The sequence below is a fragment of the Limulus polyphemus genome, unplaced genomic scaffold (genome assembly GCF_000517525.1).
Source record: "Limulus polyphemus unplaced genomic scaffold, Limulus_polyphemus-2.1.2 Scaffold1718, whole genome shotgun sequence".
NCBI lineage: Eukaryota > Metazoa > Arthropoda > Merostomata > Xiphosura > Limulidae > Limulus > Limulus polyphemus.
In genome coordinates, this window is record NW_013667328.1 from 79171 (window position 1) to 92056 (window position 12886).

At 32.5% G+C, this 12886-nt stretch overlaps 1 protein-coding gene across 2 annotated transcripts in view; it reads right to left on the reverse strand.

The window, feature by feature from the left end:
* Nucleotides 1–1417: 1417 nt before the first annotated feature.
* The window catches only part of LOC106464683 (mitogen-activated protein kinase kinase kinase 9-like), a 78630-nt gene continuing 67161 nt past the window's right edge, over nucleotides 1418–12886 (reverse strand). The window contains exons 9-10 of one of the 2 annotated variants that reach the window (XR_002611812.1): nucleotides 8829–10495; nucleotides 1418–1431 (exon numbers count right to left, since the gene is read on the reverse strand). Coding sequence is in view for 1 of the 2 variants with exons in the window: in XM_013924841.2 (XP_013780295.1) it covers nucleotides 9270–10495 (1226 nt within the window). In the remaining variant the exon portion in view is untranslated. Of the gene's footprint in view, nucleotides 1432–4173; nucleotides 10496–12886 lie in introns of those variants that run through there. The other variant, XM_013924841.2, reaches the window with a different exon arrangement.

A 12886-nucleotide genomic window follows, 5' to 3' on the forward strand; every position in this document is an offset into this window, starting at 1 on the left:
CAATATTTCGCTATTACAGCTTCGTTAAAAACCATGGATATCATACAAGTTCCCTAATTTAACTAGATTAGTGAACTTGTATGACATCGATATTTTCTAACGAAGCTGTAATAGCGAAATATTGAGATAATAATGTTACATTCTGGAGATATAGGTCGTGATTTTATTTACGTTTATAGAGAATTCTGATGGGATACAAGAAACCAAACTCTCAAAGAATGTTGGCACTTCTGCAAATTGTATTGTGAAAGGAAGGGCCCAGAAATATAAGAGCACATAATCATAACAGAAGAAAAAGGCTTTTAAGCACATTAACCGAATGTACACGTGCTCAATTCATCGGATCGTCCTCGTAATTGAGAAATGACTTTAATTCCGAATTTAATGTGCATTTTTCACGATATAAGATAGCTTTTAGTAAAATGCACGAGTCTGTTGTGCACAATATAGCAGATGAGTTATAAAGGTATGTGAATTAACAAGTCAGAGTGCAAGGTAATATTCGTAGGATGAGTAAAAATAATTTTATCCAACATATAGTTTGTATATTGCATTTGTGTGTCCTTTAGAACTTCTGAAATGCACATTTGTTTTCAGTATTCCTGTATATTGTACCCGGTACTTACTTTCCTCTACCATGAACTGTCGCTAAACCAGCAATGCAAAGTAAAATGAACAGTTGATAACTCTGAAATCAAATACTTAATATCATGTTGAATGGTCCTCTGTAAAAGGTCGTGGCTTACGCTCTTTGACTCCCTCCAGTGCACATAGGGTTTGATTGAATTTACGATTTATTTTCACCTGCTAAATTTTCAATAATTTTAATGATTCCTTGAAAAGCTAAAGGGCGTGTGTATTTATGATATTCCTAAAAGCTGTGGTAATGACTTAATCAACTTTGAGGTGCATTAATTAAGTTATTTCAACATAACGATTTTGTTAGAACTTTCGCGCATAGTTACACAAGAGCTAAATGTACGTAGTTGTCCATAATTTTTAAATGATAGACTAGAAGGAAACTAGTCAATCAATATTGACTGCCATATATATCTTGATCTACTTTTGCCTGCCCGAATAGGGAGGGTTGATAGTCACAGTTTCAGTGTACCAACGACCCAGTGCAGGGTGCTTTTTTTTTCTTTTGTGGCGAAACGTACTCTCTCAAAATAACAGTCCAGCATCATATAATTACTACTATTTGAAGGGATAGTTTTGATTAATAAACGGATATAAACACACAACTACTACTTTTTGTTGCATCTTATTAACCTAGCAAACCTCCATATAATTTTCTTGACTGAAGATAAAAAAACAGTCACTATTACTCATGCAACCAAACTAACATCCACGGTTTGACGAATTTCCTTAATGAACTTCGAAAGATTATAGATATAAGAATTTGCTTGATTCTACAAGTTTCTTGGCACCCTATATAACAACATTAAGAAAAAATTAGGTATGATGCCAATTAGTTTCTAAAATAAAGTAATTTTTTTAAGGTGCTGCCATCTAGTACTCAGAGAGTGAGACAGCCTTATTCCCTCTTGTAACATTACTCGGAAAAATAAAAAACATCTAAAAATTGTCTGTAAACGATATTTACATATTTGATGATTTGGTTGTAAGTAAGTTTGGTGTTAACTTTGTCCGTTCTATCTTGACATTAACCGATTTCTTAAAAGGCCAAGTTTTCATATACTTTCAGATCCTTTGTTTGAAAGGCTTACACTTCTGGTCCCTGAATAGTAGTTATTCTCATACTTTGTGTTATTAAAAACATTATTCCTTTAAAAAAAATAGCGTCAACATTATTACAAGGCTTACATTCAACTAAATTAAGGACATATTCGTTTTTTTTGTTTTTTTTACATAATTCTACATAACTAGTGCAATATGATAAAACCTTGGAGTAAGTCTTTATCTTCACAAGTACAACTGTTGACTTCCCGGGCTACGCATAAAAATGTCTAACGTTCAAGCCGCAATATACAGCCGAAAACGCTCCACACTTTTAGTTGCGTTAGCGTTATAACTACGACAGTAAAAATCATATTCATAATAAAATAACTATACAATACTCAATGTTCGATAAAGAAAAAAACTCATAATTCGTCATTCAAAGAATCTGTGGAATTTCTAATTAATGCTTGGCGTGTTTTAGCACCGAAATAATTATAAACATATTTGTATAGATGTATTTTAAATTCGCGAGTTAATAATCCACCTTTTTTTTTCTCTCTTAAATCTGGAAACTTGTGCAATATTTTGAACTTGTTAGCATGAAAGCAGTAAAAATCTTACTGTGCATAACTGTAATACCTGATACAAGCCTAAAATTTCATGGCAAATTAAAATTTGACAACTGAAGAACAATCTGCCTTCTCAATAAGCTTGCTGATGGTTATAAAACAACACGTGATGAACAAACATGTTTAAGATTCTTTTTAATCACATAATACAATCATTCCAGTGTAAAAATGTTGGACATACTGCACTTTACACCTCCCCCCCTTCCCAAATCAAAAACAAACATGTTTCAAAGTTTTATGGCCACATTTACATAAAAGTGGTACCTACATTAGCCGAGTAACTGAACTGTTTAGTATTTACATGAAAGAAAAATGTTAGCTGTTTTACATAATGAAGGAAATAACCAATAGGATGTTTTACAAAATTCAAAACTTGTTAAAATAAACACAATCATTCAGAAAAATAATCCAACGTCTGTACAAAACACTGTCACATTTGCACTCTTATGTACAATTAAAATAGAATGGATAACTGGGAAATATGTATTTATTCAATACTAACTAACGAAAACCTAATCATGTCAGGGTGTTTCGTCATACTAATCAATGCTGTAATAAAAATAACACCAAGTATTTGCTATGGAGACTTAATTAGAAGAACCTCTGTACATATAACAACATAGGATTATGAAAAATCCTAATAAATATTTTTACAGATTCTTTCTAGTAAGCAATTTAACAGTAACTGACCTGATTCCATAAGCAGGCTAAAGTAAATTACTTTTCTAACATCTTTTGATTTAAATAGTTAAAAGTTTTTCTTTCAAACTTTAAGGTTTGTATCCAATTCATTTATCATACTAAATAATATAAACTGAAATAACAAGATATATTTCAAAATAAAAGAATCAATTGTTGTTACAAAACAATAAATAGAAAAACAAGATACCCTGGGCATTAGAAAAAAAGAAATTAAATAAAACTTCATTTTAACTATCATTTGTGGAATGTAAAAAGTAATTTCTGTGATCTTAGAATATCTCATAAAGAAAACAAAAGGTAAATTAAGTAATCAAGAAAATAAATTGTCACTGCAATACTGAATATCACAGTTTCTTCTGCTTACCTTCACTTACACCAAATAAAAATTATCACAGCAATTTAACTTAAAATTTCATTAGATACAAATAAAATACTTTCTTTAAAAGAGAAGCTACCAATCAACCTAATATGTTTACAAATAACATTCTAAACCGAGCTATTGCAAAGAGAAAAACAAAACGTTAGTTAGGTGTGTAATCATTATTTTATTTGTAACCATCTTATTTGAAAAAATCTGTCAAATACTTCCATTATAAATCAAACTCTTACTTGGTTTCTGACTTTAAAATATCTTCAAACATTAAAACAATCGGTAAGCTGGAAATTAGCAATAACTTGCTTTTAAATTATTATGAATAAACTACCGAATCTATGACTTGTGATTAAGGTGGCTAAATATACAGACAAAGGGAACAAAATTGAGGAGTTTCATTAAGCACAAGTTATTAAACAGTTGTTACACACAGAATTGTATTATTTATAGAAAATTATGAAACAAAAATGATAAAATTCAATTATGACAGTTATTAAACATTTGTTCTCTGAAGAAGATCTAATTATACAGAGATAAATGATACACATTTCATTAAGGAGGAGGTATTGACATTTGTTTTACAGAGAAGTGTGTTAATCATATTCAGGTTAAACACACGAATGGTGCATTTCATTAAAAGACTTAAGTAAGTATTTTTCTGTAAGGGAAAATGTTATTCACGCAAAAATAAAACATGAATGGTAAGGTCATTAAAAAAATTACTGAACATGCATTCTGTAAGCACAAGTGTCACTGCTTCAAGGAAATTACACAGACACACACACATCAGACTGTAAATAACAATTTAATGTACTTCACTTCGAGGCAGGATACTGTACAGATCGACGTGAATTACAAGTCAACATTCAGGTGAGGCAAGTGAGAGAGAGGTTAATTGTTAGTGTGGAAGACAGAGTACAGAAAAAAAAAGTGAATCGATCAATGGCAGATTTTTTAGTGCATAGTTTTGTTGTTGTTTACAATGACACAAGTCTATGTCAAAGTATTTCACTAAAGTCCGACATAACAATATACTTTTGGACACACAATTTCTCACTTAATAGCTGCTGATTAACATTTGTTAACATCTTGCAATAAACTCATATGGAAACAAACTTTCTTCATTCTATAACATTAAATTTTGATGATACCATATTAGTTGTGCTTTTCAATAAAATAAATAAAACCTACTCATTAACCTCTATTGTTTTTCAATAGAACTTCTGCATCATTAACATTTTACATTCTTCTAGTCCTTGCAATTACACTTATGTAAAAGCTTTGCTCAATTCACCACTTTTTGACTATTCACTCTTTTCTCTCTCTCTCTCTTTTTGTGAAGCTTAATTATTTCTATGCTTAAACATTTAAATATTCTGGGTATCCAAGCTGTTACTATACAAGATAGATCAGTGATTTTTTATTCATTTTCATTTACTTTATCAATGTAAAGTGTAATCACAGTAAAATGTAAAACTTTTCACAAGATCAAATAAAAATTAAAAGATAAAGTCTACCTCATGTAATGTGAATTCAACAGATAACAAAAGTTTCAACAGTAAGTTACATTTTTTTGTTCTGCAAGCCTTTGAACTTAAAAAATATGTTTGCATAAAAAAAAATCATTCATTCATTTAAGAATCTGTCTTTAATGGATGAATAAATATTTGGTAGTAATTGTATTTATAATTGTTAATGAAGAAACTATTTACATTTTCATGTCAGTTTGCAAAAAAGTATTCACATGTTATTCGTACTTGAGAGCTTTCTTCAGAAGATAATGCATGAGAAACCCTAATATTAGTTATATTTATTTTTACTTTTTACTCTCAAAGAGTACTTTGTTTTTAGCCTAGTTGCTGTTCCAAAAACACTAGAGGGAAGCTCTTCCACAGTTGATTTTTCTACAGTATTTTTCCATTGGCAAAATCTCAAACATTTAAGAAAGCCACTTTTTTCAAAGGTTGCCATTTCAAGTACAATTAAAAACAAATATATCCAAGATTTCCATACTTTCTGGACATCCTATCCATAGTCAAACAGATAAGTTATTAAAATTACACAAATTTACATCCAAATCTTTTTTTTTTTTCCCCAACTTGTTAAATCTTCCAAACCATAAATAAAATATAATGTTCAAACAATATATAATATGATTATGGCAGGATACTCGAGATATCAACATTCAGTATAATTATGCAAAATTCTCATTTTTCACATTTTTAGTGGATATTACACATATTTCCTATTTATTGTTTTGAAAGATAGGAGTCCACATATGTCTTTAGTATAAACATCATTGACTGATATTTCTAGGTAACCTAAACCCTGAGAGTGCCATCAACGAAAATCGTTAGAATAAAAAATAATCATTAAGAATGATCACACAACTACACAAAGATTCTGTACACACACTTAACTCTGGTCGAAGTAAAACAAATGGTCCCAACAGGCTGAATCATCAAACATATATATAAAACAAGCCTGAAGTATAAATTAGTTATTCATAGCATAACGCTTTTGATCATTTAGCATCTTCATTAACTAACTACCCAACCAAGGAATCTATTACAAAAAGTGAAAAACTTGACTTCATTGGTAAGTGTACAAAGTCACCACTTAAATATCTTATATATATGAAATGTTTTTCAAACTTGGAAATATGTCTAATATTGCTTACCATTTGCTCTAGCTGTATATGTGTATTTAAATGTGAAAATTTCACCACAACTTTACTTGAGCAGAAATGAGATTCTTTGGCAATTTGATGTCTAAAGATGCATGTCTAAAGTAAGGATTTCTCTCTTTCAATCAAGGCAGCTGAGAAAGTAATATTTGTTAACTATAAGGAGGGATATAATTTAGCTTAGTTAAAGCTAAAGACATCACCTAGAATTTGCTAATTAATGGGAAATGCAGTTGTTATAAAAAGTCTTTATCAACTCTAACATATGAAAATTGTAAAAAATGTTGATTCATTTTAGAAACGTCCACTTAGCATCAAGGTGAGATCAGTAATAAAACTGAATGTATTATTATTTTCATTAACTTGCAAATTATAAAAAACATTATACATACATATGTGAACAACTTTTTTTTAACACGGCAAAAGTTTTGTTTAAAATTTTAGTCATAACTCATTTATTAGAAAAAGAATTTCTTTTATAAATTTTTACAGTAACTATATTTTAATTTAGGCTACTTAGTTCGTCCTTGTTAGCAATATCATTTTCATCTAGCCTATTTCACTGATCCACAATAGCAAGTCTACCTTTACCCAGCCTGGTTAGTTTACCCTTAATAATGGATATACTTTTGTTTATTCTTTGCTTAACTAAGCATAAAGCAGTATTATGTCAAATCAAAAATTAAATGTTGTTATATCAAAGATTGAACAGACATTAATGGTCTTTAACTCTGTACAAAATAATGAAACTGACTTCTATATTTTACATGTCATTTCTAAGACTGTAACAATAACAAAACAATACTGAATTTGGCTGTCTATGAAAATAAAGGAGGTGTCTGAGGATTAAAGAAATGGCTTCATCCTACAGTAACCAAGAGCCACATATTTTCATGAGCTAGCTAATAAATGTATTGGAAAATAATTAGTTATGGCTAATATATAGTTGACACAACATAATATAATCCCATTCTTTGCAGCTTTTGGGAGGGGAATGTGAAATAGTCAGGAAGTACTTTGAGAAATAAAGCACTTTTATAATATACTTTAAGAATATCTTTCCTTACAATATACATTAAACATTAGCATGAGAATTTACACTATGAAGAGGATAATGGTCTTCCAGCTGTAAGTACTGAGGATGGATGAATGATTATAAGAAACAGTTACTGTAGATAGGTAATGGATGAACTGCTCTAAATCAGCAAGCTCTTTATTCAAATATTTTAGTTTAAAATGAAGATAGGTGAGATGTTATTAGTGCCTGTGGTTCGCATTGAAGCTGGTTATTACAGTACAGCATGTACCTCAAGAGCTTGTGGTTTCTAATGAAGCTGGTTGTTACCGTACAGCATGTACCTCAAGAGCCTGTGTTTTTTAACTCAAGCTGGTTGTTACAATACAGCACGTACCTCAAGAGCCTGTGTTTTTTAACTCAAGCTGGTTGTTACAATACAGCATGTACCTCAAGAGCCTGTGTTTTTTAACTCAAGCTGGTTGTTACAGTACAGCATGTACCTCAAGAGCTTGTGGTTTTTAACTCAAGCTGGTTGTTACAGTACAGCATGTACCTCAAGGGCTTGTGGTTTTTAACTCAAGCTGGTTGTTACAGTACAGCATGTACCTTAAAAGCCCGTGGTTTTTAACTCAAGCTGGTTGTTACAGTACAGCATGTACCTCAATGGCTGTGGTTTCTAACTCAAGCTGGTTGTTACAGTACAGCATGTACCTCAAGGGCTGTGGTTTCTAACTCAAGCTGGTTGTTACAGTACAGCATGTATCTCAAGGGCTTGTGGTTCCCATTGAAGCTAGTTGTTACCGTACAGCATGTACCTAACGAACTTGTTGTTTCTACTGAAGTTGACTATTAAAAAGCCAGCTGTACTATAAGTGCTAAAACATCATGTGTGTTATGGTGCTAAGAATACCTCAAATAATTATGGTACCAAACTAAACTGGGTATTATATTTCTACATTTCCTAAGTTCTTGTGGATTCTACTGAAAAGGTTTGTTATGATGCCATAAGTACTTCAAGTGCTTGTGCTTTCTACTGATTGAAACTAGTTGTTATAGTATCAAATGTATTAAAAATGCTTGTAGTTTTCATTGCAGCTGGTTAGTATGGTAATACATGTATCTCAAGCGCTTATAGTTCTTACTGAAAATGGATACAGTTCTTGTAGGTCTCAAGGAAACTGGTTACTATGGTGCTACATGCATCATAAAACCTTGTAGTTCTTACTGAAGTTGGTTGTTAGGGGGCCACATGACTCTCAAGTACATGCAGTTATTATTGAAGCTGGTTACTATTGTGCTACATGCATCTCAATTATAGTTCTTGTTCAAAAGAGGTTATTACGATATCAGGTTTACATCAAGTTATTCATGGTTATTACATATGTGTTTGTGATTAGTACTGAAGCTGGCTGTTATGATGCTACATTTATCACAAACCAATACTCTGTAACTTGCTGTATATAAAAGTGTGACCTGGGCTCGGCAGTTTAAGAATTTACCCGCAACTTGCATGGAATAAGACTAGCAACATGGGTTCTTCTTGCAACTGCTTCAATCAACAGAACTATTTAAAAAACAAAAACTGATTTTTACACACAATCATTTAAAACAAGAGTATCCCTCTAGCCTCTGAACTAAATAAAAAACTGATTTACATGAAAATTACATAATCTGTCTACCAGAGAATAAGTAAAACAGTCTCATTCTATACAAAAACTAGAAAAAAATTCTGTACACTGATTTTTTTTAAAATGCCATGGTTTTACAGATTCTTTTTTTGTCTAGTGATAAGTGAAAAGTTATGAAAATGTTAAACTTGTTTGTGACCTTTTTAGTAATTTCATTAATTTGTATGCAAGGATTAAGTAAGAAGAAAGTTTAAGCCTATGCTTTAAGATTACTTATATGTACATAGAGAAAGTTATCCTATCAGTAGTTCACAACCTGCAAAAGAGGAATACCACATCCCTTAATGAATGAGAGTTACCTGTGAGCAGCCAACTTTATTAAAAGTACCTGTGATGGAATGTTATAGGTAAATACTTGATAAAATGTTTAAATACAGAATGAATTATTGTTTTTTTAAGTATTATCACTAATTCAGCATACTAATGTTAGAACTTGGGTCACTCTACAGGTGTCATTGTGATGACTTTCTGAAATATAAGAAACTTTACATTATGGCAAAAAATCTTTTTCCCTATCTTGAAAAGCCAGTCTCTGCTTTTTATATATAGAAAGTTGCATTCTGGCAGTAAGTGGAATGGTTCCATCCTGAGATTGACCTTCTGCTGGCAGGTCAAGCAGGGTTTTATCATTTCCAGAAGTTCCTATTGCTCTACTAATTCGTGTAGGTTCTTCATGACTGCCTCCCACTTGAAAACGAACACGGGAGATACTGCAACTCTCCCCAGATGTTATCCATGTGTTGGAATCAGGGGGATTAGAGTTGGTTGGAGTCCCACCTCCACTGGAAGAAGGTGCCCACCCTTGTGGTGAGGTTCGTCCTACATTAGTTTTGACTTTAAAAATAGGAGTTGGGCGGTATCTTCCTGGAATGTCTAGAGTAAGAGGTCGATCGGGGAAGGAGTCCACACTGGTTTGACGTCTTGGAGTATCTAACTGGGGAAGTTGTGAGGGATAGTGATAACCCAAAGAGTGGGATGGAGGAGGTGGTGTTGGTGGATGAGGTATATTATGTTCATGGTCATCCATATGGAATGAAGGATTTATGTTTGATGATGATGTATTTGAGGCATTAGATACATTGGATGAAGTTCGACGATGTCCGTAAACCATTCTCTGAGGAGTCCAAGGTTGGGCTGAGCTTGCAGTTGGAGGGTTTCCTGAAGGAACAGATGAGGTGGGGTTCTCATAAGCATGATAGCCTTCTTGATGGCGCATAAAATCAGGATAAATCCTTTCAACATGATAAACTTCTGGCCTTGAATAATCTTGATAAAACCTTTCAATGTAATAATTGGACTCCAAGCCTGGGCCTCTGTATTCTGGGTGGTAGTGGTAATGTGACCCATATTCAGTGTAATGGTTGTGTACAGCCGGGTAGCTATCTTGACGATTATAATCCAAGTACCTTTCTCCCATAGGAGGTGGCATGCCCATGGGTGAAGGACCTATGCCTGAGCTAGAACTGGTAAAAACATGCTCACTGTCATTACTGGCACTAGAAGATTTTCGTCGTGGGCTTTGAGCATGAAGGTTGTGGGATCCACCAGATCCAATACTTGGATTGTGCTGAGGAGAATCTGTGAACCGCAGAGGAGATCCACTAACTTCAAAGCTGATGCTAGGCCTATAGTGCCGGGTTTGCCCATGATAAGTGTTGTGAGCATAGCCAGAAGCAGAAGAGAAATCATATTCAGGTCCAACGCAATATGATGAATCTTGAAATTAAACAGCAAAATATTACTATGCATCAAAATTTAATTAATTGTCATTAACTATCACTGTTTTTAGAACAATTTTCTCATATATCAAAAATTTTCTTATTTATCTGAAATAAACTAAAACAATATTAATATAGTAGTCCTGTAATATGAAACAGTACTAATTACTGTATGCATACATACTGTACACTTTCTCAATGGACAAACTGTTTGGAAAGTTTCAGACTTGGATGATGATTTATCACAGTTATGTGTATTTTACTGATGGTATTTATGTTTGAAGAAATGATTGATTTGACTGTTGAGGGTTGTCTAATTGGCTGCTGAATGTGGTCCTGCAACAGAGCTCCTTAGGTTTCATGATCAAGGAAGTCCAAAGATTGCTAAATCTTTGTTAAGCATTTATTTTGTGATTCTTATATTAAATTGATTACTTTACATTTCGGATTTTTCGGATTTATAAATTAAGTTTAAATTTTTTGGGGAAATGTTATGTGGATGATACCTTCGTCATTTGTCAGCACAACACAGATAACTCATAATCATTCCTCGACTTTCTGAATTCCCAACATCAAGTTCAATATGGAAATAGCAGTGGAAGGTCAATTACTTCCTAGTGAAATGCATCTCAAAACATCATCCATAACAGTTTATCAAAAACCAACCAACAGACAAATAGCTACATTATCAATCGACAGTAAACATATTAGGTACAAAATTCACTGGTTTATATATTGGAGAAAATATCAGATATTTGAAGCAGAAACTAAAAGAATGTAAAATACAGTCAGACCAATGAAGACTATCAGTTCAGACATACCAAAACATCTGTTGCACCTGGTCACCTAATTAACTGGAAAAAGTGTAAACCCAGTGATGATGTAGAAAACTGGAAAAGTCAGAAGATAAAAGAATCACTCTACATAAAAGTAAATAACAAATCATTAATAAGGACTTAGGATTAGATATGAACAATTTTCGGCCTTCCTTAATCAAAAAACACAAAAAGTTGTGTCGCAGGACCACACTAAGCATCCAATTAGGTTATTCTCGACAGTCAAGTCAATCCCCTCCACAACCATAAATAGCAAAGATCCAAACATACACTACCTGACAAAAGCAAACATACAGAGCTGAAACATCATCCAAGTCTAACTTAACAGCAACTGATTAAGTAACATCATCCAAGCCTAACTTACCAGCAACCGATTAAGTAGCATCATCCAAATCTAACTTACCAGCAACTGATTAAGTAACATCATCCAAGTCTAACTTATCAGCAATCGATTAAATAACATCATCCAAGTCTAACTTACTAGCAACCAATTAAGTAACATCATCCAAGTCTAACTTACCAGCAACCAATTAAGTAACGTCATCCAAGTCTAACTTACCAGCAACCGATTAAGTCCTTTAGAGAACTACTAGCATACTTATCTCATTACAGACTTAATACAGCACTGTTCTACAAGTCTTACACATCAATACAATCTTAGTACAATATTATAATACATATATTTATATATAAATGCATTTTTAATATAGCACCACCAGTTTATGCATCACAAGTAAAAGTATCCATCATCCTCAGTGACAAGAAATGTTTAAGTTAATCTAGCAAAATTACCCATCCCCAGTGATGGGAAAAGTTTAAGTTAATCTATCAATTTAAATTATTTCATGTACTTCAAAAAGGTTAATTGTGTTGCACTCTTGGTTTCACTCAAAGCCAAAGCTCTGAGCTAAATATACCACCCACTGCAAAAAGTAATTGTTGAGCATTTCAGTCATGCTAAGAGCCGCTTAACAATAACATATGGTAAATCTACATTTAAGTTAGGTCACCTTTTGAAATGTGAATAATAGTGTGATTAATTCCTAACAATTTACTGCAGAATATCCTGCTGGCAAAATAAAATTTGGCATCAACATTATTCATGCCTGTTTTCCCATCATTTCAAAAGTGAATGTTGAGCTTTGCCTGCGTGCACAGCTATTCAAATGGGAGACAGACGAATGCTCAGACAGACACCACAGTCTGCAAAATATATAAGATTGCATTACATTCTTAGGATAATACTGCCAGTATTTATATAGTATTCATTCTTAGTAAACACTCCCAGTGTTTATATATCACAACTTGCTTTTCAAAATTATCAATTATGATTTAAAATGTTCACTCACTTATTATCTGTTCTTGCAGACACTTACTCTGTTGTGAAATAAAATGTTTAATTAATTTTACTAAAGTAGGTTTAAAATAAAATACCCAAATAATGGAAAGCCAATCTACAAATGCACAAAAACAAACATAAAAATAAAATTAAAATGTATGTGTGTGTGTGTGTGTGTGTGTGTGTGTGTGTGTGTGTGTGTGTGTGTGTGTGT